We start from the raw sequence: 27,445 nt of genomic DNA, 5'->3' as shown, positions 1-27,445 counted from the left end.
AGGTGTTTTTAATTTCGTGGTGGTGAGGTGTTTTTATTACGTGTTTTATGGCTGTGAGGTGTTTTCAATTTTGTGGTGGTGAGGTGTTTTTATTACGTGTTTTATGGCTTTGAGGTGTTTTTAATTTCGTGGTGGTGAGGTGTTTTTATTACATGTTTTATGGCTGTGAGGTGTTTTTATTACGTGTTTTATGGCTGTGAGGTGTTTTTATTACGTGTTTTATGGCTGTGAGGTGTTTTCAATTTTGTGGTGGTGAGGTGTTTTTATTGCGTGTTTTATGGCTGTGAGGTGTTTTTATTACGTGTTTGATGGCTGTGAGGTGTTTTTATTATGTGTTGTATGGCTGTGACGTGTTTTTATTACATGTTTTATGGCTGTGAGGTTTTTAATTTCGTGTTGGTGAGGTGTTTTTATTATGTGTTTTATGGCTGTGAGGTGTTTTGAATTTCGTGTTGGTGAGGTGTTTTTATTATGTGTTTTATGGCTGTGAGGTGTTTTTATTACGTGTTTTATGGCTGTGAGGTGTTTTTAATTTCGTGGCTGTGAGGTGTTTTTATTACGTGTTTTATGGCTGTGAGGTGTTTTTATTACGTGTTTTATGGCTGTGAGGTGTTTTAAATTACTTGGTGGTGAGGTGTCTTTAATTACGTGGTGAGGTGTTTTAAATTACGTGGTGGTGAGGTGTTTTGAATTACGTGGTGGTGAGGTGTAATCGTCCCAAACTTCCAGTCTGCACCTACCCCTCCCCTATGTATGTGCTGAGGGGTTCTTTCTTGAAAAAAAAAAAACATTCAACCTAAATCTTCAACCTCAATTGCCTATAAAAATGTAATATCACAAACACAACAAATACATTTGTGCAAAATAATTGTTTGTATTATGATTGGTGAAAATCATGACAACACAGCAACTCAGGTCCTCATTATCCTCAGCTAAAATAAGCCCGTTCCTCAGTAACGACGCGTGGTGAGGCGAGCGCAGAGAGCCGAGCCAAGCTAATATATATATATATATATATTGTTGAGGATTTGGGAATTGTGTGTGTAATTTGATGTAAAACTTGTTGTAAATATCACCCTCTGTAGTATCAAGGTCAAAGGTCGCCCTTAGTTAATCCATCGCACACACGTAGCAAATCATAGATTTCCCCTCGGTAGTTATGTCCTTAATATATGTCAGTAGAAGGCTCTGTGGTCCACTAATTCATTGCGTTGCATCAATTAAATAAGATAGGTCCCTCCGATGCCCCCCATGGCATCTTAAAAGTGCCAGGTTTGCTGGGTTTGCTGCATTCGCCCTCCATTAGCCACGAGGTAATCTCGGAGAAGAAGGGGGAGGAGCCACCTTACGGGCGTAGCCCGCACCTCGTCATCAAGGGTGGACCCCCGAACGACCAACGACAGGCTCGGTGGGTATGGCTTGGGAAGGCGTGGCATAAAACCCGCGACGACGCCCCCACACGGGAGATGCGGACACGAATGGTTACGTGCGTGGACTGCCTCACCGTGCTGCCCCCTTTATCTGGAGCTTGCGCCGCCTCGTGTCGTCTTGGGCCCTGCTGACTGCGGAATCGGCGCGGGAGAAACCAGCATCACGCCACCGGCCCCGACACCTTCTCAAAGCAACCTCTCTGGACCGTGCCCCGTCCTGCCGGCATTCAATCCCATCTGCAATTTTCCCATCGTGTGAGTCTGCCCGTTTGTCCGTCTTTCATGTTGTCTTGGGGTTTACTAAGTAAGCTTGTATAGTTCAGTTAATATTTGCACTGTGTCTCCTTGCTTCTTTCTGTCCAGTTATTTTCTTATCCTTCCTCCTCCTTGGTTCTTTTGATGATTTGTATCTAATTAATAATAAACCCTGTTATTCCCTACTTTGCCTTCTTCTTCTTCTTCTTCTTCATGCTCGTTCGGTCGCTTTAGAGGTTTCCAAATTGAGTGTACGTGGCGTGATTCGGCCGACGCACAGGAATCGGGTTTCGTTGTGATAAACGGCTCACGCCACAGTTCGCTTCGCTCGGCGCAAACAATCCATTACGCTGCGGCCATGAGCGGGAATATTTCCTTGCGTGCCGGGAGGCGCTGGTAATTAGGTCATAGGACGGTTGGGCCTAATACCCTACCCAGCGCCGACCGGGCGTGGCGTCATACCCCCGGGACCACGTCGGTCAGTCATAAGACGAGGGGATTAATCCCCCCTCGATAAGGGGTAAGAGGCCGACGTTGGGTTCCGTAACAATATATATATATATATATATATATATATATATACATATATATACATATATATACATTATACATATATATACACACACACACCCACTGTATATGCATTCCTCCCAAGATATTCTAGTTTTGTATTTTTAATTAATTTTCTGATATGTGTAATTTTTTTTTCACTTGCAAATTGTGGATTATGATGTGTAAATAATTTAATGCAATTTAATTCTGGGCTATAAGGCACCAAAGGTGAAATTTTTGAAAAGGGGTGTAGACTTTCTATAGGCACTTTATACCGTCCCATCCATTGCCATCTGACACGCCACTCAAAGTTGTAGATAAGTTCTGCTACCTTGGAGTTGTCCTCTCTCAAAATGCAATGATTGATGGCGAAGTAACATCAAGACTCGGTAAAACATTCCTTTTGAATCTTTTCCTTTGGAAGATTGACACATCGCCTTTGGCATGAATGTCGCATTCGCCTGGACACAAAGATCAGTGTCTGTTGTGCTATTGTCTTGTCGACAGTTCTCTTGTGAATCTTGGATACACTATCGTCGCCATATCAAATGCCTGGATCAATTCCATATGCGATGCCTTCGCAAGATTCTTGGCATCACCTGGCGAGACGGAATACCTAACACCTCCATGCGAGCCCGTTATCACATCCAAGGAATTGAGTATTTCCCGATGCTAGCCCAACTTCGCTGGTCAGGACACGTCACACACATGGAAGACCATAGAATCCCAAGAGCGCTTTTCTATGGACAACTTAAATTTGGTAAACGGTCACGTGGTGGACAAAGAAAGCACCATAATGAAGTCCCATAGTCTACACTGGAATCTTGTGCCATCACAGTTAGCACCAGGGAACCTCTGGTCGGCTTGGCGTAATATTTGCCGCAAAGGCCTGGACCAATTTGCATGTGGGAGACTTGCTATCGAGAGACAGGGGAGACAAGAAAGATAAACCTGCCGACATCCATATCCACAAGGACCAGCTTCCACCTGCGTTGTTTGTGGTAGAATCTGTGGGTCCCGGATTGGACTACAAAACCATCGCATGACGAAGGGGAGAGATTTAGTCAAAACCCACGACTCACACCATCATGCAAGTAAAATGTCGAGTGAATGACCATGAGGCTTCACGTACACACACATCGAGATTGTAGAGTGTCATTGAAAGTCGCTCTTTCCCTCTTGGCATCACTGAGTGAACCTGATGAGCACTGAGGTGTGTTGAATCCTACTGTTCATGACAGGAGATCGTCTTGCATTGTTTATGCCTTCCCCCTTAACATCGCCTTTCTGTCGTTTTATCTCCCTTTCATTATTAAAACTGTGGGTCTCCCGCTAAACAACTTGCCTTCGCCTCCTGGAAAGCAAATCCAACGGAAGGAAATCTCATTTCCTTTCACAAAGCCCGAAACAAGTGTGTGTCCACCCTCAGGAGAGCCAGGAAACAACATCTCTCTCCTCTCAAGACTGAACTCTCAAACCTGTCTCCCTCTTCCAAATCCTGGTGGCATCTGGTCAAATCTGTTTCTGGTGTTTGTTCCCCCTCCATCCACTCCCTTACCTCAAACGGTTACACAGCTGACTCTGCACGTGAAAAAGTTGAATGCCTCAACTCTGTGTTTGCCTCTAAATCTTGTGTCCCAAACCCATCCCTCTCTGTACCCACCGCACCCAGTCGTAACCAGCTGCTCCTGGACTCTGTGTCCTTTTCTCCTGACAAGGTGGAGAAGTTTCTGTCAATCCTCGACTCTGATTCTGCAACTGGACCAGGCGGCATCAGCTCACGGGTCCTAAAATCCTGCTCTGCCGCTCTCACTCCCTCTCTCTGTTCTCTTCACCCTGTTTTGCTCAAGGTCATCTGCCATCAGCTTGGAAATCAGCCAATATTACCGCTTTGCACAACAAAGGTGCAAAAACAGATCCTTGCAACTACAGACCAATCAGCCTTCTCCCAATTATCAGCAAAATCATGGAATCCATCATTGCTTCAGATATCAAATACTTCCTCTTCTCCAATGGCTTGATCTCTGATCATAAATTTGGATTCAGGCCAGGTCACTCGACTCTGGACATGCTGCTTCTGCTGTCTCAACAATGGATGGGGGTCCTCAATGGCAAACAGGAAATTAGAGCTGTCTCCCTTGACATATCACGTGTCTTCGATACGGTCTGGCACCCCGCTCTGCTCACCAAACTCTCCTCCCATGGTATCCAGGGAAATCTCCACGCATGGCTTGCGGACTTCCTCTCTAGTCGTAGTCAATGTGTGGCCCTGAATGGGTTTCTCTCATCTCCCCTTCCTGTTCAGGCTGGAGTTCCCCAAGGCAGTGTTCTGGGCCCTGTGCTTTTTCTGGTCTTCATCAATGATCTCTCTGACTTTCTTGAAAATCATCTCTATCTCTTTGCTGATGACTCCACTCTCTGCCGCTCCATTCCTCATCCCTCAGATCGGCAGTCTGCAGCCTCCTCACTCTGAAGACCTGGACAAAATCACAGACTGGTCAAACAAGTGGAACATGTCTTTCAATCCAGACAAATCTCACACTCTTTACTATGTCTCTCCGAAAAGACCGACTGGACAACCCTCCCATCTACTTTCTGAACAATCCTCTCCAAGAGCCATGATCTTTCCTGGGAAAACCACATTTCCCATCTGGCCTCCAAAGCCAGTCTTTGACTGGGCAGTGGGCATCCTCCATCATGCAAAGTCCTTCCTTGGCACACCTGAGCCTCTCACCACATACAAGGCTTTCATCCGCAGCTCAATGGAATACTGTTCTCCCCTCTGGGCCGGTGCTCCTGCCTCACACCTAGCTCGGCTTCACGCTGTTGAAACCAAAGCTTTCAGAATCATTGGAATCTACCGCGATGAAGCTAACTCCAAGGGCCTCTCACTCACTCACCGCAGGCAGGTTGGTGGTCTTTCTGTCTTCTATCGACTCCTCTCCGGCCTTGCTCCCCCAGCTCTCTGGGCTCTGTCCCCCAAATATTCCTACAGGTCGCACAAGATCTGCCAGCAACCCTCTCGTGGTTAAACTGCCAAAATCAAGACTCTCTGCTCACCTTCGCTCTTTCATTCCGCTTTCTCCCGCCTCTGGAACAAACTCCCCCACTCCCTTCAATCCCACTCCTCCCTCCAGGTCTTTAAAACAGCTGTTCACCACCATCTCTTATCTTCCCCCATCCAAAACCTTGATCTTTTCTACCCCCGCTAATTCTCCCCAGATACACTTTTTTGAAATTCCAACTTCTTTCCTGGAAGTCCTTGCAGTGTCCATATGTTTTATACCTCTCCCACCTCCCCCCAAGCCCTCTCCCTCCCACAGTTCTCTCGATGTCCCTGCTCTCAAATGTTGTGTTTGTGTTCTTCCCCTTCTCTCCTTATCTTGTCTACCGCTCTCCTTATTATATGTTTTATGTGTCTGTTTGATTTTTTTTGTGTGATAAATGTTAGCTCTTTCAGGAGCCTCGAACCTGTATACATAAAAAAAACAAAAAAACAAAAACACCTTCATCCAAGTCAGCACCTTGCACAGGGTTCACGCAGCATGGTTTTTTCTTTAATTTGTGGTGCCAAAGGAAACATTTGACTTTTCCTTTTTCTGTTTTTTTTTGTTAACCATAATGGTAACTTCCCATTTTCAATGTTATTTAACCCAACTGGAAACCTGGTATTGGCTTAACAGTTAAGGTGGCTGGCTTAAGATCCTAGGGTCTTGAGTTCAAGCCCCGATTGTACCGTTGAATTAACACGAGGTGGTTCGACTGCCATCCTTCCGAGCTCGGCAAACTGTGTACCGGCTAGCTGTTAAGGGGGCACTGCATCAGTGACACAGCTACGCCCCAGAAAATGACGCAGCGAAAGAGCCACAGGTTGTGTATGAATAAATAAAATAAATAACCCAACTGGCATAGTTCAAAACGAGCAGTGGTTCACTTTGTGGTTTAATGACTCGTGTGTATACACACGCACACACGCACACACACACACACACACACACACACATATATATATATATATATATATATATATATATATATATATATATATATATATATATACATACACACACGAGATGGAACGGAGACTAACTAGGTCTCAAAGTATCCACCACATGAAACCCACCCACATGTGGAGATATAGCAGCCAACAACAGCAACTTGCACACACGCATACACAAATATATGTGCACGTGACCTCATATGTACACATATACGCAAACACACACTCCTAAACACACCTTGAGGTTTTCTTGGCTTTTAGTGCAAGATAAAGTCAAAGCTCAGCATGCTGTTGACCATAAATAATGGACATGTTTCTAGATTGAAGATGGCAGCTGGAAAGCTACTTCTTTAAATTGCAAATAAATAGCATATCCTCGAGTGGGCAGCATTGTCGGGGTGCCTTCGGCAACCGGCGATGCTGCCGTGCAGCACATGGAGATGGTATTGGGAGGGAGAGGTGCACAATAATTGATTGATTAATTGCATAATTAAAATCAATAAATAATCATAAAATATTTTCTTAATCAATATTGGCTAATAGCATACCTAAACCACCAGTGCTTCATCTGAAGCTGTAACTTTTTCAAAATTAATTGAATGTCATTAATAAAAAAATTAAATAATTAATTGATTGATCAATAAATAATTAATTGATTAATCAATAAATCAAAAATATCCTTTATAGCCAAATCACTTGGTCACTGTCATGTCCAAATATCAGCTTCCAAGCTCAAAACGTACCTGAGATATTTCCCAGATGAGAGAAAATAAATAAGTGATTAATAATGAAAATAAATAAATGATAATCGTAAAATAATTAATTTCTTAATCTATTGGCTAATAGAATACATTAACCACCAGTGTTTCATCTGAATTTGTAACCTTTTGAATAACAATTAGTTAATTAAATTAAATAATTAAATAATTAATCGATTAGTTGAATTTAAAAAAATATCCTTTATAGCCAAATCACTTCTTCATTGTTGTGTCCAATTTATCAGCCTCTGAGCTCAAAAGGTGCTTGAGGTATGTGCAGATGAAAAGGAAAGTTGTGGCCAAACTTCAGTTTCGTAGCTCAAAACAAGGAAAAAAAAAAGAGAAAAAAAAGAAAAGCGACCGCAGTGAAAACTGAGTACTCCCTTTCGGCGTGTTATTGCCACGCCCCCTTCGGTGCCTGGTGATGACGTCATGCACCGCCTGGAGATGGAATTAGAAAGGAGCGGTGTACAACTAACTTTTCGTTAACCTCCCTTCTCCACCCTCTTCCCCCATAACTGGACATATGAGGCGATGAAGCGCACTTGCATTCATTCGAAGTAGAATGAAGGAAGTAGTTTAATTTGAACCATGAAACGCCATTTTGAATTTTGTTGTGCATGTCATGTCACGTCACGTACGTCAAAATGTCCCCAAAACTTGAAGTGACTAATATTTCCATCACTGGTTTTGCCCTTCTTGCTCTCACCGTAATACCGACCCTTCCCTCCCCACCTTGGCCCCTTCTGCGGTCTGCCTGGCCGCCGCGGCCCTCTCGGCCTCCTTCTTGGCGCGCTGTGGCCCACGTCCAAAAAACAAGTAATTGACGGCGGCGTACTCGAGGAGCGCGAGGAACACGAAGAAGAAACAGCCCATCAGGTAGATGTCGATTGCCTTCACGTATGGGATCTTGGGCAGGGTTTCACGCAGGTGTGTGCTGATAGTAGTCATGGTCAGCACCGTTGTTATGCCTGTGGGTGCAGAAATCAGGATTGGAAATGGTGTTAGAATGAGGTGTTATTTCTTCTTAAAATACTGATGTTGGAATTTACTCTTTTACCGGAAGTGCACGTCCACCATACCTTTTTTGGTTTTCATCGATATAATCGGGGAAAAAGCTATTGCTTTAATATACGTCGTGGCATCGTTACCTAGGGCTACACGGGCAGCAGAGGCATCGTAGTTGATCCAAAAAGAGACCCAGGAGAGGATGGTGATTAGTATGGTTGGCATGTACGTCTGAAGGATGAAGTACCCAAGGTTACGTTTGAGCCGGAAGCTCAAGGACAGGCGAGGATACGAGCCTGGTGATGCAAAGAGAAAAGGCAACATTGAGGAAGGGGTTAAGTTGAGACTGGAACCAAAACTTTGCCAAGAGCTTTAAGTGGTCTTGTTTGAGTTCAAGGATGAGATGTGAAATTGCTTGAAATAATATTTTTCATCCTGTTGCATCCTCTTATAATTTTGCGACTGTTGCATCATCGCTCACCAGTAGCAAATACAACATCCCGAGACACCAGGTTGCAGTCGACGATGGTGAACTGTGGCAGCTCCACCTCATTGACTCCCTCAAGGGCCTTTTCTTTTTGCCAATAGAACCGAATGTCATCTGTTGTATATCCATCTGTAAGAGAGAGGGGAAGGAATGGACGAAAAGCCAGAATTTTAAATCCTCCGTATGATTATACTGCCTGGTGTTGGCTTAGCGGTTAGGGTGCCGGCTTGGGATCCGAGGATCATGGGTTCAAATCCCGGTCGATCGCTGAATTAACGCCAAGGGGGTTGACTCAGCCCGTCATCCTTCCGAGGTCGGCAAATTGAGTACCCGATAACTGGTAATTCCCTGTGTGTCGCAAAAGGCAACTAACAGGGTTGGTGGCAGTAAGGGTATCCGGCCATAAAACATTGCTTCAAAAAGGAAAACACAGTGCCCGGAAAAGGCCAACCCCTGCTCTGCGGGGAAAAATGGCCTCTAAAGGTGGCTCTTATGATTATACTGATATTGCTAACTAGCCGAAACCTGTGGAACATCCACGGAAGGGAGGATGTGGTGTATGGATAGAGTGTACCATTATGGATGGCATAGGGGATTTGCTTGTCCGAGTAAGAGTTAGGAAGAAAGATGAGAATGAAGAGTGCGTATATGAACAACGTATTTATTGCAATCTACGTAAATGACAACGCTACGATATACTTTTGAAAAATGAATGGATTCGCTACGATATACTTTTGAAAAATGAATGGATTCGTAATAGGAATCAGCCAGCCGCAGCCAACTATCACGTACCGTCTCGAAGTCAATGCCATCCTTTTATCTCTTCGTATACAACTCACTGATTTCTACCTTATGGTGAACAGGGTAAAGCCTACTTTGATAATCATGAACGGTGGCAGATGCAGGAGTTGGTGAAACGAAAGGGGGGGGGGGGGGGCTGATCATGACCTACCCTACGCCACATGGCCTACGCCATTTGTTGAGATCATGGCCACAACGGAAACACAACAACTGGATAGGTAGGGCCTAGGCCTACGCCTACTTTTCGTAACTCGGCGATGGCGTCGTATCCGCAGTTAATCGGATGCTTTTGGGCCCCAAAGTTGACAAATTCAGATTTTTCGAGTATGGCTGTATGTGATAAACAAAGAACGCGGTTGGAAGAAATTATGGTAAACCCACCTGATGAGGTTAGCGTACACCGCGATCGACGACACCAGCACAAATGCATGCTCTGGATTGTCCACTCAGTGGAGGGCTTGCTGTCGCCTTCGCCCAGCAGACGACAATACGATGGCGTCGTAAGATGGCGTCGTATCGGCAGTTAATCGGATGCTTTTGGGCCCCAACGTCGGCTAATTCAGATTTTTCGAGTATGGCTGTACGTGATAAACAAAGAGCGCGGTTCGTAGATCGTAAATCCATTAGTGCCGTGGGCATCGGGTCACTGGGTGCGGCGTAAAAGGGATAACAAAGTCGAGTCCTTACGCTATTATTATATAGATGGTAAAAGGCCAACAATGTAATGGGAATAGTTTTGGCTCCACATTAAATATCAGCGGTTAATTTTTGTTGATTTAACAGGATTTATTATATCTTGAAGGTGAGGCCTTGTATTATGGCCACCGCAAGCTGGGTGACGCAACGCAACAAAATTGTCGGCGACGGCTTAATCGACAAGCTTTTGATAACCGTGTAATGCGTGGTGGTTGACGAACCTCGCCACCTAGTTTTTGAGGTGCGTCAGTGATGATCGTGCATCATCCTGTCATCCTGTCGTGTGACTGACAATCGCTGACTTGGAGGAATGTATTGACCAATTAAACTTCAGCTTTCAGTAGCTTCTGGCCGTAGCATCCTATAATCTGCAGCATATATATATATATATATATATATATATATATATATATATATATATATATATATATATATATATATATTTGCACAAGTTGCCTGATTGCGTCTGATCGGGGTAAACGTGGTAACCACAGCACGTACAATGCTGAATGATACATCATTTAAGAACTCTTGGGTCCATGCAGTGCAGGAGGTGGTTTATAAGTATCAAAATTCCTACAATTCCAAGTTATTTACATTTTTGTTGCACATGTGGTGTATACACTCAGTCGTTGGTTCAGATAAGTACCAGAAGTTAAAAAAAACAAAAACTTTTCTGTCAAAAAACAACAACCAATCTCAACCTGTCCAGTCATTTCTGTCGATGTATCATTACGTTTCCTGAGAAACCTTATCAGTCTTAACAGTTAATGACTTGTGCTTTTAAAGAAAAATCTTAAGGGGGGGGGGGGGGAGGGGGTGAATTGATCAACCAATTATCTTACAAATGGAAACTGACTCCATTACTAATGCTTCCACTATATTTTCATTAATATGTGAGGCGAATAAAATAATGATCTGATCCACCTTGTGCCTTGTAATATCTACTTTATATCTGCTCTTGTAATATCTGCGTGTAATGTGTTGTAATATGTAATATCTGCCTTGTGTGAGTGAAAGCATGAAATTTCCCAGGTGGTGTATAATCTCAGCGTGGCTGGTTCGCTACCGTACCGGAAGAAGAAGAAAAAAAACATTCCTGTCAATTCTGTCAACGTCTAATTACCTTTCCACCATGTTACTTCATTGACAAACCTTTGCAGTCTTAACATTGAGTTATTAATACACAATCAAAGTATATTTTTAGGAAACTCCATAAAGATTCCGCACTCCATTTGAAAGGATTTTCCCTCAAAAACGGAACCTGGAACTCCTTACTTTTGCTTGCACTATATTTTTATGTATATGTGAGGTGTACAGAGGGATGTTCTACCAATGCCTTGCGTCAGTGGAACCATTAAGCTTCATAGGAGGTGTATAATCTAAGTATTGCTGGTTTGCATACCCACCAGAATTTTTTTTTAAATCATATAACCACAAGTTATTCCGTCCAACGAATAACTTCCTTTTTTTGTCCATTTAAGTCAACGAGAAAACATAATTATATTGGAAACGAATGTATTCTCCTACAAGCGGAACTAGAGTCTCTATACTATATACGAGTTGTGACGACTTGCAATTAGAAGCCATTTTATATCCAACAAACTGGCGCCCATTGTGCGTGAAGCGTAACGTGTCCGTTTTCTAATCAAACTGTCTTTCTCTGCACCCAAAAGGGAAACTATCATTGGATGCTTGGCAAGGGTGATACTGGGTGGTTTGCCTTTGCTTTCCTAGCAGTTAGTCAGGGCAGGAATCTATAATTCCAGCAGGATGCCGGTGATAACAAGCCTTTCTTGGCGAAGGACACCATGGGATATTTAACATACACCAACTAATGATAGCAGACGGAACACTTTGCTTAAGGTCCATTTGATGGATGGCACCCCCACTGATGAATCGCCGCCTGTGAACTACCAGGATGACCGTTTATAGCTGGTCAGGATTCGAACCCAGGCTAAACAGCAAAGAGACGAGCGTGTGTACTCCAAACGGAACCTCAGATTCCTCACAAATGCTTCCACTTTATTTACGTGTGTGTGTGTGTGTGTGTGTGTGTCAGTGTGTGTGTGTGTGTGTGTGTGTGTGTGTGTGTGTGTGTGTCAGTGTGTGTGTCAGTGTGTGTGTCAGTGTGTGTGTCAGACTCTATGTATCTATCTATATGTCTATCTATGTCTGGCTATCTTACCAATATATCTGCCTGTATCTCTGCCTACCTATCTGTCTGGCAGTCTGGCTGTTGTAAGAATACCTTATGTAATGTCTGTGTAATGCAATTTTGTATTATCTGTCTGTCTATCTATCTGTCTATCTCTCTGATGTAAGAATGCGCTTTTGCGTTTACGAGGGAGAGGTAGAGTGAGGGGATAGGAAATTGGGGTTCAGAAGGGGTAGGGAGAGCAAAGATTAAGTTGGGAGGGGAGGTTTACATTTTTTGGGGGGGAGGGGGTGGGAGAGGGGTTGAGGACTTTTGGTAGAGGTAGTGGGGAGTTTGGGCTGTTATAGGGGTGGAGGAGTTATGGTGGGGAGGGGGTTTGAAGTCTTCGAGTGTCGAGGGCAGGAGCGGGATTGCAGCCTTCGGGTTGGGAGGGGAAGGTTGAGGACTTAGAGTTTGGGAGTGGGTCTTGATGATTTGGGGTTTGGGAGGATGGCTTGAAGAAGAAAGGGGAACTGAGGACGTGGTCACATTTTACATTACACATGATTTTCATGGTTCCCTGTCCTTGCGCTGTCAAAGGGCATTCCTGTCAAGCTCCCTAAATATTCCACACCCGAATGGAAACCGATTCCTTCGGAACAACCCGGTGGAACCGGGGTTTCTGCGAGTTTATCATAAAATAGTCCCGAGTGGGCTGATGGTCATCTCTCCCCCACTAAATCTAAGACCGAGCGAACCTGTGGACTATCAAGTAGTAGAAGGGCCATATCAGCTTTCAGAGCCATTGGTTGGTAAATAATTGTGCCTCATCCCATCACCATCGAATCTTTTGTCCTCATCCTTCCCCTTCTCCTAGCTCTTCTACAATCTCCGACACACTGTCAACAGCTCTCCCTACGTCCCCCTCTCCACCCTCATCTTTCCCTACCCATCCCCTCCCTTGTCCTGTATCCGATGCTCCCCCTTCCTCTTCCTTCACGGTATGGAGCTCAAACATCCGGGGCCTTCGCTCAAACCCGATTGATCTCTCCATTCAAGTTGCTTCTGACAAACCAAACTTGATCTGCTTAACAGAAACTTTCCTCCTTCAAGATGTCTCTGATTCCTTAATTTCTCTCCCTGGTTACTCCTTCCTCCGGTTTGATAGACCTGAGCCTCGTCCTGGTGGTGGGGTGGCTATCTTTATTTAAAAAAACTATCTTCCTCACTCTCCCTGCACTTTCCTCACCCCACCACACCCCCAGGAGTACCTCTGGCTATGGCTTCCCCTCCACTCCTACCTTTTGTTCATATGTGTGTTGTACTGTCCTCCAAACAGTGATGACTCCATTTACATCTCGCTATCTGACCAAATGGACCAACTTATATCAATTCATCCAAACTCTCTCTTCCTCATATGTGGCGACTTCAACTGTCATCATGCCAGCTGGCGGGGTGTGGGTTCCTCTCACACCAGCCATGGCACCTCAGCAAAGGACTTCTGCGACTTATTGGGACTGACACGATCTGTTAACTTCCTGACCCAGATCTCAGTCAACGGAGCATCTTCTCTTCTCGACTTGGTTATGACAAACTTCCCTGCAAATGTCTGCTGCTCTTGTTCTGCTCCAATCGGTTCATCTGACCATATGCTTGTTAAAGTGAATATCTCTGGCCATTCTCAGAGATCTTCCTCAGCATCGACGAGTCTGGCATTAAACTCAGGCCAACTCGCATGGTCTTCAAGCAGCCATCAATCATCTGGACTGGTCTTCCATCTCGACTGCCTCTGACATCAACTCATCCTGGGAATTCTTCCAAAGTAAATCGCTCTCTATCATGCACAGATTTATCCCATCTCGTCTTCAGTTGTCATACTCTTCCTCCCGCCCATGGTACATTGAATCTTGTGGTGAGGCAGTTGACCTGAAACAACTTGCCTTTGCCTCATGGAGGGCAAATCCAATGGAAGGCAATCTCATTTCCTTTCACAAAGCTTGGAACAAGTGTGTATCTACCTTCAGGAGAGCCAGGAAACACTATCCCTCTACTCGCAAGACTGAACTCTCAAACCTGTCTCCCTCCTCCAAATCCTGCTGGCATCTGGTCATATCTGTTTCTGGTGTTTGTTCCCCCTCCATCCCCTCACTTACCTCAAACGGCTACACAGCTGACACTGCACATGAAAAAGCTGAATGCCTCAACTCTGTGTTTGCCTCAAAATCTTGTGTCCCAAACCTGTCTCTCTCTGTACCCACCTTACCCAGTCGTACCCAACTGCTCCTGGACTCTGTGTCCTTCTCTCCTGACAAGGTGGAGAAGTTTCTGTCAAACCTCGACTCTGATTCTGCAACTGGACCAGACGGCATCAGCCCACGGGTCCTAAAATCATGCTCTGCGGCTCTATCTCACCTCTTTCTATTATATTCAACCTCTCTTTTGCTCAAGGTCATCTACCATCTGCTTGGAAATCAGCCAACATTGCTGCTTTACACAAAAAGGTGCAAAAACAGATCCTTGCAACTACAGACCAATCAGCCTGCTCCCAATTATCAGCAACGTCATGGCATCCAGCATTGCTTGGGATATCAAATCCTTCCTCTTCTCCAATGGCTTTATCTCTGATCATCAATTTGGTTTCAGACCAGGACACTCTACTCTGGACATGCTGCTTCGGCTGTCTCACCAATGGATGGAGGTCCTCAATGTCAAACAGGAAATCAGACCTGTCTCCCTTCACAAGCTCGTGCCTTCGATTATGGTCTGGCACTCCGCCCTGCTCACCAAACTCTCCTCTTATGGTACCCATGGAAATCTCCATGCATGGTTTGGTTTGCAGACTTCCTCACCGGTCATGGTTTGCAGACTTCCTCACCGGTCAAAGTCAACGTGTGGCCTTGAATGGAATTCTCCAACTCTCCTTCCTGTTCAGGCTGGAGTTCCTCAAGGCAGTGTTCTGGGCCTTGTGATTTTTCTGGTCTTCATCAATGATCTCTCTGAGTCTCTTGAAAATTGTCTTTATCTCTTTGCTGATGACTCCACTCTCTGCCACTCCATACCTCATCCCTCAAATCGGCACTCTGCACCCTCCTCACTCTCCGCAGACCTGGACAAAATCACAAACTGGTCAAACAAGTGGAACATGTCTATCAATCCTGACAAATCTCACACTCTTACTATGTCTCTCCATAAAGACCGACTGGACAACCCTCCCATCTACTTTCTCAACAATCCTCTCCAAGAATTTCTGTCACTCAAGCTTTTGGGTCTCACTATCTACTGTTACGGATTTATGTGAATTTATGTGAATTACTATTCAGGTCTTTGCTTATCAATGTGTAGTCAATTAAAGGTTGTGGTGATTAAAGGGTCAGGAGCCCTTCTGGTAAAAAGGAGACCGGAAACGGAAGAAGAAAAGACACGAGGTCCTGGAGAAGCGACGATCTTCTTCCTCTTCCTCGCCGAGCTCTGACGAGAGTTGGTATCGAAATTGAGCAGCGTGGAGGACGCTGCATTTGAAAGCCCATCTGACAAAAGGAGTTACCTGCGCGGGGTAATTACCCCTTGACACGTCGAGTTGCCGTGGGTTCGTGCACGGAACCAAGCGTCCGGCACAGTTCGCCTCACCGTCTACAAGGACGCGTACGGGTCGCACCTTGGGCCTCGCGCGCGTTGCAAGCCGCGCTTGGTTTAGCCCCGTTGCTTGGCAAGGAGGTGTGCGCTGCAGCAGCTGTCCCCGGTACGAGACGTGCACGTTTGGAGCACGTCCGCCCGGGGTTCGTTCAACCGCCCGAGTGCGGAGAAGAGAGACATTGTGAGGGACAGTGGCCCAAGTGGTCGTGAGTGGGGACAGGGGGGGACACATATGTAAGATGGCCATCTTAGTGATTGATTGTTGATTGTTGATGGTTGTTGATTCCTTGGGGGAATATAGTATTGATTACTCCGGATCCTTGGTGTGGGGTTTCTTATTGACTGGAATTCATATTGATTGCGTTACGAAAGCGTATAAATCATATATCTTTCTGGCGGGGTGCCTCCCACGGTCCGGGGGTCACCGAGACCAGGTAGTTACCGGGAGGACCACGTAACACTACCATGATCTTTCCATTTCCCAGCTGGCCTCCAAAGCCAGTCACCGACTGGGCATCCTCCGTCGTGTGAAGTCCTTCCTTGGCACACCTCACCTCACACCTCACAAGCTCCTCACCACATACAAAGCTTTCATCCTCACCACATACAAAGCTTTCATCCGCAGCTTGATGGAGTACTGCTCTCCCCTCTGGGCTGGTGCTCCTGCCTCACACCTAGCTCGGCTTCACGCTGTGGACACCAAAGCTTTCAGAATCATTGGAATCTCCCACGATGAAGCTAACTCCATGGGCCTTTCACTCACTCACCAGAGGCAGGTTGGTGGTCTTTCTGTATTCCACCAAGTCTTCTCTAGCCTAGTCCCCCCCCCCCCCCCACTCTGTCTGTGCTCTGTCCCCCAAATATTCCTAAAGGTCGCACAATATCTGCCAGCACCCCCTTCTGGTGAAACTGCCAAAATCAAGACTCTCTGCTCACCTTCACTCCTTCATTCCTCTTTTCTCCCGCCTCTGGAACAAACTCGCACACTCTCTTCAATCCCACTCAACCCTCCAGGTCTTTAAAACAGCTGTTCACCTCCATCTCTTTTCTTCTCCCATCCAAAACCTTGATCTTTTCTACCCTTGTTAATTCACCCCAGATCCACCTTTTTGAAATACCGACTGCTTTCCTGGAAGTCCTAGCAGTTTCCATTTGTTTTATACATCTCCCACCCTTCTCCCTTTCTGAATTTCTGAAAAATAGCTGAGGCCAATGATATACCAAATGGTAGACAATTGTAGCGGTATAGACCATGATGTGTATAGTATTGATCGTTGTATAATCCTTTGAATCCACGTCCAACTCAAGCTGCATGTAAGCTGACGTGATGTCCAACTTAGACCACTGTTTTCCACCACTCATATCCACTAGAATAACGTTCCGCAACCTATGGGTCACGACCCAATGTTTGGGTCGCGAACGATTTTCAATGGGTCGCACGATCGTTTCAGAAATCGTGGGAAAAAAACTTTATCGACGATTTACTTCTCCCAACTGAACAGAACAGAGATCAAACGAATGCTGACACAAACTTTATAATGTGGACTCTTCTACCGCGCTGTACCGATGTACCGCGCGTGCATCCGGTCAGTCAGATCATACGTTTAGTTTCCGACACGCGAATGTCCATTGCTTTTCATTCTAAAGATTGCGCTGTGAGCGTAAGGTACTCGCCATGGCTAGAAAGTATCAGCCTGTGTTCCTGAACTATGGGTTCACCTTGAATATCGATAAGCACAAAGTTCATCGATCACAGTGTGTGATATGCCTCGACGTGTTGGCCAACGAGTCCCTCGGGCCCCAAAAGCTGAAACGGCACCTCGAGAAGAAACATGGAGATCATGTCAACAAGTCGCGGGAGTTTTTTCTCCGGAAAGAACGGGAGATGAACAACAGCAAGTCAGTAATGAGTTCGGCTGTTTTTCCGTCGAAGGGACTGACCAAAGCCAGCTACCTGGTGGCGGAGAAGATAGCCAAAGAAAAGAAACCGTACACTATTGCGGGAAAGTTTTTTGGGTTTTTTTCGTAAAAGTATTTCACTGCATTGGCGGTTTGTAGGTTCATAAAGTAATACATGGCGCTGTAAGTATAGTTAAATTTAGTTTTTCATTTCGTCTTTAGAATATTGATGTGTCGGATTCTTGCTTACTATTACTCGTGCCATGTTTACATTGGTGTATCACGACTTCGTAAGTTTTATTATTTGTTGCAATACAGCCATTCTTAAACATTGCCTCTTTTTTAAAAGTACGTACGGCAATCACATCGTACATATTGAATTGTTATAATGCCTTGGAACAGCGGTTCTTAACCTGGGGGTCGTGACGCACGTGCATATGCGAACAAAATACTGTGTGTGGTATGTACCTTTGTTAGGTTCCTAAAAATAGCCACAACAAATTGATGTTATTTATGACCCCCGGAAAACTCCAAACGACCCCCAGGTTAGGAACCGGTGGTTTGGAACAAAATCAAGATTAATCATAAAGTGAAAGAAATGTTCATGTGTGATTTTATTTATCTTGTATTGCAGAGCAACTCATTCTGCCATGCGCCAAGGCGATGTGCAGAGAAGTGCTTGGAGAGACGGCGGCTTCCAAGATAAGGCCGAGAAAAATATATTTCCGGTCTCTGGTCAGCGCTCGCATCGATTTTGACCCTGCGCGTCAACAATTTTTTCTTTTTAAATTTCCAACGGTACCTACAACAGCGCGCGCTTGTTGTTGCTGGGCCGGCGTGCGATCTCGGGAAATACGGGTCTGTGATGGTCGACATTGGTATCGACGTTCGCGCACGGTTCTCCCCTACAAACTACTCCCTAGTTTGTCCAAATCCAACCAGCCGTTCCAAAGATATGAGTAGTGTTGTGTGCCGTGCCATCATGAATCCAATCGGCTGGATATTGTCATTTATTGAAACGAAGACGTTCTTTGTCGGGTTCGTGTGAAGCAACCGGAAGGCCCAGAGAGATGCGGGTGGTCTCGTTAGTTAGGCCTGGATCCTATCTCGTTTGTCATGAAGTTGTAAGTGTCTGTGATAATCTGGTGGACTGGGAGAAGAGATCGTGGGAGACCATCGGCCTGTTAGACCACTTGCGCATGCTCAGTGTTGACGCGATCGACGCATTGGAATGTTTGACGGTATGGCGAGGCGATCTCGAGAACGAAATGGCAGTCTATAATATGCTTGAAGAACTTAATGATTTTCAGAATAAATACATTTTAAAATAACTTAAGCTTGTATTCATTATTTACAAAAAGGCCTACCAGTCACATTGGCTGTCTTTAATTTATCTCTGGACGGCACCATGGCAGATGAGGAGGACCGCAAGGCATGAGGACACAAAAAAACAACACGTTTATATGTGATATCCATGCTTTTCAAAAAAAAAAAAAAAACCGCATCGCCACATCAATTCTGGAACTTTGGTCTGACCAGAGACCAGCAATATTTTTTTTCAGCCTAAGCACCATTCCACTTTCTGCCGACACGATTCGCCGACGGATAATAGACATGGGCGAAGACATCGAGCACCAGCTGTACGTAAACCTAGAGGCCAACAAGTTTGTCATCCAGTTGGACGAGTCGATGGACATCGCACAGAAGGCGTTGATCCTCATCTTTGTTCGTTATCGGCATGGCGATGATTTTATGGAGGATCTTCCGGCATGTGACGAGCTACTGACCAATACCACGGCCGCAGAAATATTCGCAGTCGTCAACAAACACATCGCATTGCGTAGCCTCAGGTGGGAAGACTGTGTTGGCGTTTGTACTGATGGTGCGGCATCGATGACAGGTCGGCGCAGCGGTGTCTTTAAGCTCATCAAAGATGTGGCACCAGAGGCAAGCTGGACCCACTGCTTCCTCCACTACGAGGCATTAGCGGGGAAAGAGATGTCACCTGGACTTGCCGAAGTAATGGACATCGCAGTGAAAACAATCAACCATCTCAGGAAGAGTGCCCTAAATTCGAGGTTGTTTGCAGAGCTGTGTAAGGAGCAAGATGCAGAACACACCATGGTGCTGTATTTTGCAGCTGTTTGCTGGATCTCCAGAGGAGATGCTTTGGCAAGATTGTATGAACTTCGTGACCAGGTCCTCGCATTCTTGGAGGTGGCTAGGTCAGACCTGGCAGTCTACTACAAAAACAACAAATTCATCGCAACATTGGCATACATGGCCGACATCTTCAACTTGTTGAACAATCTGAACATATCGTTCCAGGGCAAAACGAACAAGCAGGCGAAATCCGTGTTCGTAATGTATGACAAGATAGCGGCGTTCAAGTCAAAGCTGGATCTATGGAAGAGATGAGTACAGACCAATGATGAATTTGACATGTTCGAAAACCTGGATGATCTGCTCAGCAAGAGTGTTGAGGAACGTGTGGACATTAATGCTTCAGTCACATTTGGCTCGGCGGCCGTAGGGTCTAAAAAATCTACGGCCACTAGCAATTATAGGGCGGCCGCAGTATTTCCACGGTCACACAATGTAGCAGTCACATATGTTTTTATTTTTCGGGTAGCCGCACGGGGTATTTAGAAATTGTGGAGACCGAAAACGTGGGGGTGCCGTACGGTCTTTGATTTGATGTCGCACGGTGACCTTAGGGCGTCCCTGCGGCGGCCATAGAATTTTCAAGGCAGACGCAAGGTAGCCTCAATGTGCCCGCAAGGCGACTGCAGGGGGGCCCGAAGGCGAACGTGCGGCCAGACGGACGGTAATGAGTGGGTATATATACCAGTTCTTTTTCATATGTATAACAGCACTTACAGTTGTCATGGCTACGGCTTGTCGAATTGCTACGGCTGACCTAGAAATGAAAAAAGTTATAACTCCGCGCTATAATTCCACGGCGACCCCTACGGCCTGTAAAAGATAGCCATACGCCCTAGGGCCACCCTGAGGCCACCTCAGAAACTCTGCGGCCGCCGCACGTTTCTGTCAATTTAGGGGGGGTACGGCCGCCGGCCGTATCCTAGCCGTAGAGCAAATGTGACTGAGGAGTTAGGATGTCATCGTCGAACATCTGGTGAACCTGCGCAAATGATTTGACGAATACTTTCCTGTTGATCCACGCGTGGAGAAGAAGTGGATCTGAGACCCTTATTCAGTCGACGTTCAGCAGTGCTGCAACTTGTCCAACAGATTGAAAGAGGACTTGATCGGCATCGTGTCCGACGGTACACTTGAGACACTGTTCAGGAAGGACACTTTAGTAAAGTTTTGGCGGAGTGTCATGAGTACCCAGAGATTGCACATCTCACGGTAAAGTTCCTGATGCCTTTCACGACGATGTGGATGTGTGAGGCAGGTTTCTCAACGGTGACATCTGAAGTCCAAGTATCGAAACAAACTGGAGACGGTGGCCCTGTGTACCGACCTGAGAATCGCATTGTCGCCGCTTCAAAGCCGAATCGATGATCTCGTCGCCAATATGCAAAGTGAACCATCGCACTGATGTGGATAATCCACATGTACAATGTTGCTAATAGTACAGCGGGTAAGCTAACCTATTGTGCATTTTTTTGATAAAAGCACCAATTTTGGCACAGAGGTAGACCAATATATTATGAACAAATTTGGATGTGGAGCCATCGCCCAACTGCCCCCTGGCGGCCGTGGCGGCCATTTTCCAAAATGGCCGCCAGCAGACACCCAAAAGACACACAGAAGTTAGATAAAGTTTGCTGCTGAAGGTTTTAGTGAATGTTTATTGAATGTTTTGAATCAAGACATGCCAGATAGCTCTTAGTCACATTTTGGGAGATGCTGCTGATATTAATTAACATATTTAGGCTAATTGCAGATGAAATGGCGACAAGGAAACCCATGATCAGGCATCAAATGCTGACATTTCTTGTGTACATTTAATTATCATGTTAATTAACACATAATCTGCTAAATGCAATATGCAGATAAGTTCACTGTTTTACAGTACCTGTGTACTGTCTGGAACAGTTCAGAATCTTCATCTTAAGTTTGCGAGTTCAGTTCTGAGAGCACTCCCCGTCGCAAGCACACAGTGGTGTGCATTCCAGACTGGCCTTCTTGCACTTGCACCTCTTGATGCAGCCCCTCTGGCATTTGCAGGAGACAAGCTCCCGGCAGACCTTGGATGCCTCGGGGAGCGTTGTCCAGAGAGGTTCGTACATGTCGCTGGTCTTGATCCAACCCCAGTCGGTTGGTGATGGCAATGTTGGTGCAGGAACCAGGGCCTGACCCCAGACATGTCCGCCCTGGTATATTGCTCATCGGACGTGCTGCTTCAGGGCTGCACTTGTCGGTGGGATCAGCTGGACATTGCTCTTCTTTGCAAACAGTTTGCGGCATGCCTTGTCGATATCGGTTGCGGTGCTTGTTCTGTCGTAAAGCAGGATGACAAACCTTTCGATGGTGTGCATGGCATCTTCATCAATATGATCTGGTGCAGTGGAGAGGTCAGTGAGTGTCTGGGTCAGCTGAGGTAGAGCTGTCCACACTGCCCATGCTGTCCTCTTGCCATGTCCCGCGAAGCAGGAGACCGTGTCGCAGCCCGTCAAAGCATGAAACATCGGTAGTGCCTGTGCTTTCTCAGGGCCCAGAGCCCGCGCCATCTCATGGGCTGCCAAGAACCGGAAAGCCTTGCCCGTGCCGAAGGACACCCACACTTCGGCTTCCTCCTCCAGGGTGCGTGCCAGAGCCACTGCCAGGACAACAACATCAGTGTCAACTGTGCGGATGAGGATCTTCTTGTGGCCATTGTGAGCAGCATGGGCGGCATGCAACATCATGCGGCTGTCGGCCTCTTCGTGGTTGCGAGGAGCCAGGTCTGCAGTATCTAGGAGCGGTGGCTTGCTCAAGACATCATCTCCTTCAGTGATGACCAGCTCCTTGTCTGCAAGCTGGAATGAGTCGTGGAGGACGCCAGAGAGGAAGCTGAACAGCTCAGTCTTGTTCTCGTCGAATCTGAGGAAGCTGGCCCAGTTCCCGGGGATCGTTGCACCACCCACCACCCGTCTTCTCACCCCTTTTCCACGCTTGGCTCTTGCTGATATCTTGTCGGACTTCAACGAGTCTGTATTGTAGCAGTCCCATACCAGGTACAGTCGCGTGGCTTGATGGAGTTTTGAGAGTATGTCGGGCACAAAGACCTGCTGTGCATACTCGTTGAAGCTTTTTGCTGTAGCTGGCTTCAGCATCTGGATGATGACCGCTCCATCTAGCACAATGCAGCTGGTTGGAGGAACCTCAGACTTCGGCTGACTGAGGTCTACTAGACAAGCGAGAAGATCACTCTTGACACCCAGCCGGATGCTACCGCCAGCTGATAGTGCAGGGGGGCAGGCTTGGTTTTCATGTTGGAAGAATTCCTCTAGATTCCCATCCCGGTTCTGGCACCCGATATACAGACGAGAGAACAGGTCCACGTCATTCTTGAGGGATTTCATCTGCTGCTTGCCCTTTCCCGGAGGTTTTGAAGCAGGCTGACCGAAGATTTTCAGCTTGTTTCTGTGGATGGCATCTCATGGGTTTCGTTCTCTCCACCAGGCGTTCTCTGACGAAGTTGTCAAACTGCAGCTGACCCACTTCGTGTGCATGACGGAGGGCGTCTACAGCTCCAGGTGGCGCGATCTCCTAGGGATAAGTCTTCCTCGGCAGCCACATGGCGGCCATTTTGGAAAATGGCCGCCACGGCCGCCAGGGGGCAGTTGGGCGATGGCTCCACATCCAAATTTGTTCATAATATATTGGTCTACCTCTGTGCCAAAATTGGTGCTTTTATCAAAAAAATGCACAATAGGTTTGAATATCCTAGGTAAACCGCCTGGCTATAACGGAACATTTGAATTAGGCTTGTAAGTTTCACTTTCGGGTTTAATCAGTGAAAGTTGTTTATTTAATGTTGTTCATGATAACGGAACATTGAACCTGGATATAAGTTCAGATGCATGTCGGGTTTTTTCAGTAAAAGTTATTCTTGTTTTGTTTATCAGTTCATGTTACATTTTAAGTTCATCATCTATTCACGATGAAGATTAAAATAAAGTTCAAACACCTTATCTTGGCGTGTCACTTTAATAATTAAAGTTTTATTCTATTTCACAAAAGATACACCACCAATGAATGTTGAGATTCATCTTCATCTTCATCATCTGCATCTTCTTCATTAAATCTTCATCCGGATTCATCTCTTCCGGAGCTGCTAACAAGGCGGGGAGTTTACGCCTGATTGGCTGACAATAATATCAAGTGGGCGGTGTCTGTGATCGGAGTCGCTGCTTATTCTCAAGGGGGGCGTGGTCTCTCGCTCTCGCTCTCTCTCTCCTCTCTGTCGCCACCTGCTGGCCGTTTGTATGCTGGTTGTACTGTCATGGCGTCTGCTTGTGGAGGCCTGTGAGTGCTCTGTGTTGTTGCTCCATCCCCCCCCCCCCCCGTTTTCCCCCCTCTGTGTCCTTGTACCTGTTCGTGGAGTCTTCCTGGTGATTCCCATATACGTTGAGACGGGAGAGAGAGCCGGAGAGCACAGGGTGATCGCTGGTAAGGGTTCGCCGTTTTTGGGCGTCGCCCGATCGGTGTTTGCTCCTTCATCTTAAACCTCTATTTCCTTTTTTTCCTTTCGTTTATCCTTCCTTCAGTTTGTTTTGTTGCCTCCCTTTTCCGAAGTTAGGGAAATCGGAGAGGTCTGATTGCTTCCCATTCCCGGAGTTCGGGTAGGGAAGATTGTATTATATATTCACCCTCCCCGAGTTGGGGAGGGGTTGTAAGTGCAGCTGTTCCAGCATGGCAGCTGCACTATCTCGATTTACGGCCTTTCAGAGCCTGACCCGTAAGCACGGGTTCTTTTGTGTACCTCCGGAACGTGAGGTTAGTGTCGAGGACGTTGTCCTCGCAACCGGTCGTGTTGTCGGGATCGACAAGGTTGTTGCCGCTTCGCGGATGAACAAGCGGATCGTTATTTTTTTGTCCGACGTGAATTGTGTCCCACAAATTGTCGAACAGGGTTTGACAATCGATCCAGATTTATTTGTAATGATTTCCCCACTAGATAGCCCAGCGATAAAAGTCGTGATATCAAATTGCCCCCCATTTGTATCCGACGATGTACTAATTAAAGAGTTGGCCCGATACGGTACCATCGTGTCTCGTATCTCCATGATTCCCTTTGGGTCACGAAACAACGATTTAAGGCACGTGGTTTCATTCCGGCGGCAGGTGTTTATGATTTTAAAAAATTCCCAGAAGGATTTAAACCTTATAATAAAATTAAAACATCAACAGAACGAATATACAGTGTACGTGTCCACCAACGTTCTAAAATGTTTTGGCTGCGGACAATTTGGGCATGTTAAGCATGACTGCCCCCGAAAAGAGAATTCTCCACAAGTGCAACCTCCCCTCCGAACCGGGAATAAGCACCCCCCCCCCACCTTCCCACCACCGGTCCAAACCCTTCCACCACTGACCCAAGCCTTCCCACCACCGAACCAAACCTTGCCACCACCGACCCGAACCTTCCCACCATCGACCTGAACCTTCCCACCATCGACCCAAGCCTTACCACCACTGATCCCAATCTGTCCACCACCGACCCAAGCCCTCTTACCACCAATCCAAACCCCCCCGCCGTACCCCCTTCCCCTCCCCTTGAAACAGGGGCCCCTCCCTCTACTGAAGGATCTAATTGCAGCCATCTCCTGTTAACTATAGATCTCACCCCCCCCAGGCGACATCGTCCAATCACAGCTTGTTGCCTGCTATAACTGATCCTACCTCTCCCGCCGTGGTAGCCGATGGGAATCCCCTCCCGATGATCACGTCCTCCCTCCCCCCCCCCTCCCCCCAAACCCTTGCAATCTCTTCCCACTAACCAGGACGAGTTTCAATTAGTCTGCCCAAAAGGAAAAAGACATCTGCAAACAACAGATGAAAACGGTCATCTCTTTAAAAAACCTACAACTGAAAACCGACAGCCCCTCCTCTCTGGCCTAGATTTGTCCCTCGTCACAGAAAATCGTTTCTCGGTATTGGAGGACATAGATGTGGATGAATCCTCGCCCTTGTCTACTGACCTAGAAACTGATATGGTTGAACCGCAAAAGTTAGTACCCCCCCCCCCCCTCCCCTGAAGATGCCCTCCCCGTCCCCCCCCTCTATGGACTATGCCCCATCCGATAACGTGGAGGGATGTGATGACGGTGAGGAGATAAATGATGAAAACCAGTGTGACACACCATCTGAGCCATCTGATATAGATGACTCTGTTAGTGAATGTGGTAGCCTTAAGGAAGAAGAAATCCCTCCAATCCCTCCCTCCGAGATAAAAAGGTTTCTTAAGGACACATTCCGAAAAAGGAATGTTGTAATAGAAACCTTTTTTCCGGAGCTACCTGATTTTATACATTCCGCTAGACTGATGGTAAAACGGCCCCACGTTTTTAATTTCAATTCCTCCCAACGTCACCGTTTAAAGAAGTGGTTGCAAAAAGCTAAGAATGAACTGCTATCAAAAAATTGAGTGGTGGTCACTCCTCCTTATAGCTGTAATGAGTTTTTCCATTTGTAGCTTGAATATTAACGGAGGATGTAGCTCTGTCCGTAAAGTTCAAGTAAGGGATTTTTTATTACAGAAGAAAGTTGACATTGCCCTCTTACAAGAGACCCATGCCAACGACTGCTGTGTCGCAGAGTGGTGTAGGCTCTTCCCCGGCCTGTCCTTCTTTAGTAACGGTGACTCCCGCAAAGGCGGTGTCGCAATAATTCTTAGCCCCTCCTTTTCGCCTTCATCGCTTAAATTCGACGAAATACACAAGGGATCCCTAGCATCCCTAGAATTCCACTACTGTGGAAAATTCTATACTATTTTTAATATCTATGCCCCAAGTACGCCTGTAGCTCGGCGAGTTTTTTTTAATGACCTTGGGACACACCTAACGTCCCTCGACAGCCAAAACGCCCTAAAAAACCAAGACAATCATGTTTGTATTGGTGGAGATTTTAACTGCACCCTTCAACCCCAACTAGACAGGAACAATGCAGAGCCCCATCCTGCCTCCACAATCCCTCTCACCAAAATTTTAAAACAAATGAATTTGACAGATATATGGCGGGTACAGCACCCATCAATCAGGCAATACACATGGTGTCGATGCATTCAGGGTAATATTGTACTTGCTCGCTTGGACAAGTTTTATATTAATCCTCCACTTGAACGCCTCGTTCTGTCATCCAAAATTTGCCCATCAGGATTCTCGGACCACAGCGCAACATTTCTCAAAATTTCCGCCCCCTGCCCGAAACACAAGAGTGCTTTTTGGAAATTTAATAACAACTTACTTGATGATAGTACCTTTAAGGACATTTTTCCGGAAATTTGGAATATTCTGGTTGCCTCCCAAGGGAATTTCTCAAACCTCAGACAATGGTGGGATAATGCCAAAACGCACATCAGACTATTCTGCCAACAATATCGTGCGTATGGTGTTCAAGAGGAAAGAAAAACCACAACCTTACTTGAAGATGAAATCCTGGAATTACAGGAACAGCTTCAGGGAACCGCAAGTGTGAGCTACCAGGGAATGAGGCAACAAATCCATGGAAAAACGGCCTTACTGAATTCCATATCCGAAAGGCGAGCACAAAATGCTTTATTGCGCCTGAAGATGAGGTACATACACGACCTTGATGCTCCAACCAAATTCT

At 46.2% G+C, this 27,445-nt stretch overlaps 1 protein-coding gene across 2 annotated transcripts in view; it reads right to left on the bottom strand.

Moving 5' to 3' along the window:
• The window catches only part of LOC137420607 (gamma-aminobutyric acid receptor subunit beta-2), a 120,228-nt gene that overhangs the window by 10,489 nt on the left and 82,294 nt on the right, over positions 1-27,445 (bottom strand). For both annotated transcript variants that reach the window (XM_068105814.2, XM_068105815.2), the window contains 3 exons: positions 8,485-8,619; positions 8,147-8,299; positions 7,731-7,966 (listed from right to left, as the gene is read on the bottom strand). In XM_068105814.2, the coding sequence (XP_067961915.2) occupies positions 7,731-7,966; positions 8,147-8,299; positions 8,485-8,619 (524 nt within the window). The remainder of the gene's footprint in view (positions 1-7,730; positions 7,967-8,146; positions 8,300-8,484; positions 8,620-27,445) is intronic.

This window comes from Myxine glutinosa, chromosome 2 (genome assembly GCF_964187855.1).
Source record: "Myxine glutinosa chromosome 2, kmMyxGlut1.1, whole genome shotgun sequence".
Lineage (NCBI taxonomy): Eukaryota > Metazoa > Chordata > Myxini > Myxiniformes > Myxinidae > Myxine > Myxine glutinosa.
Note: the sequence above shows the minus strand (reverse complement) of the source record. Positions and strands in the feature narration are given on the sequence as shown.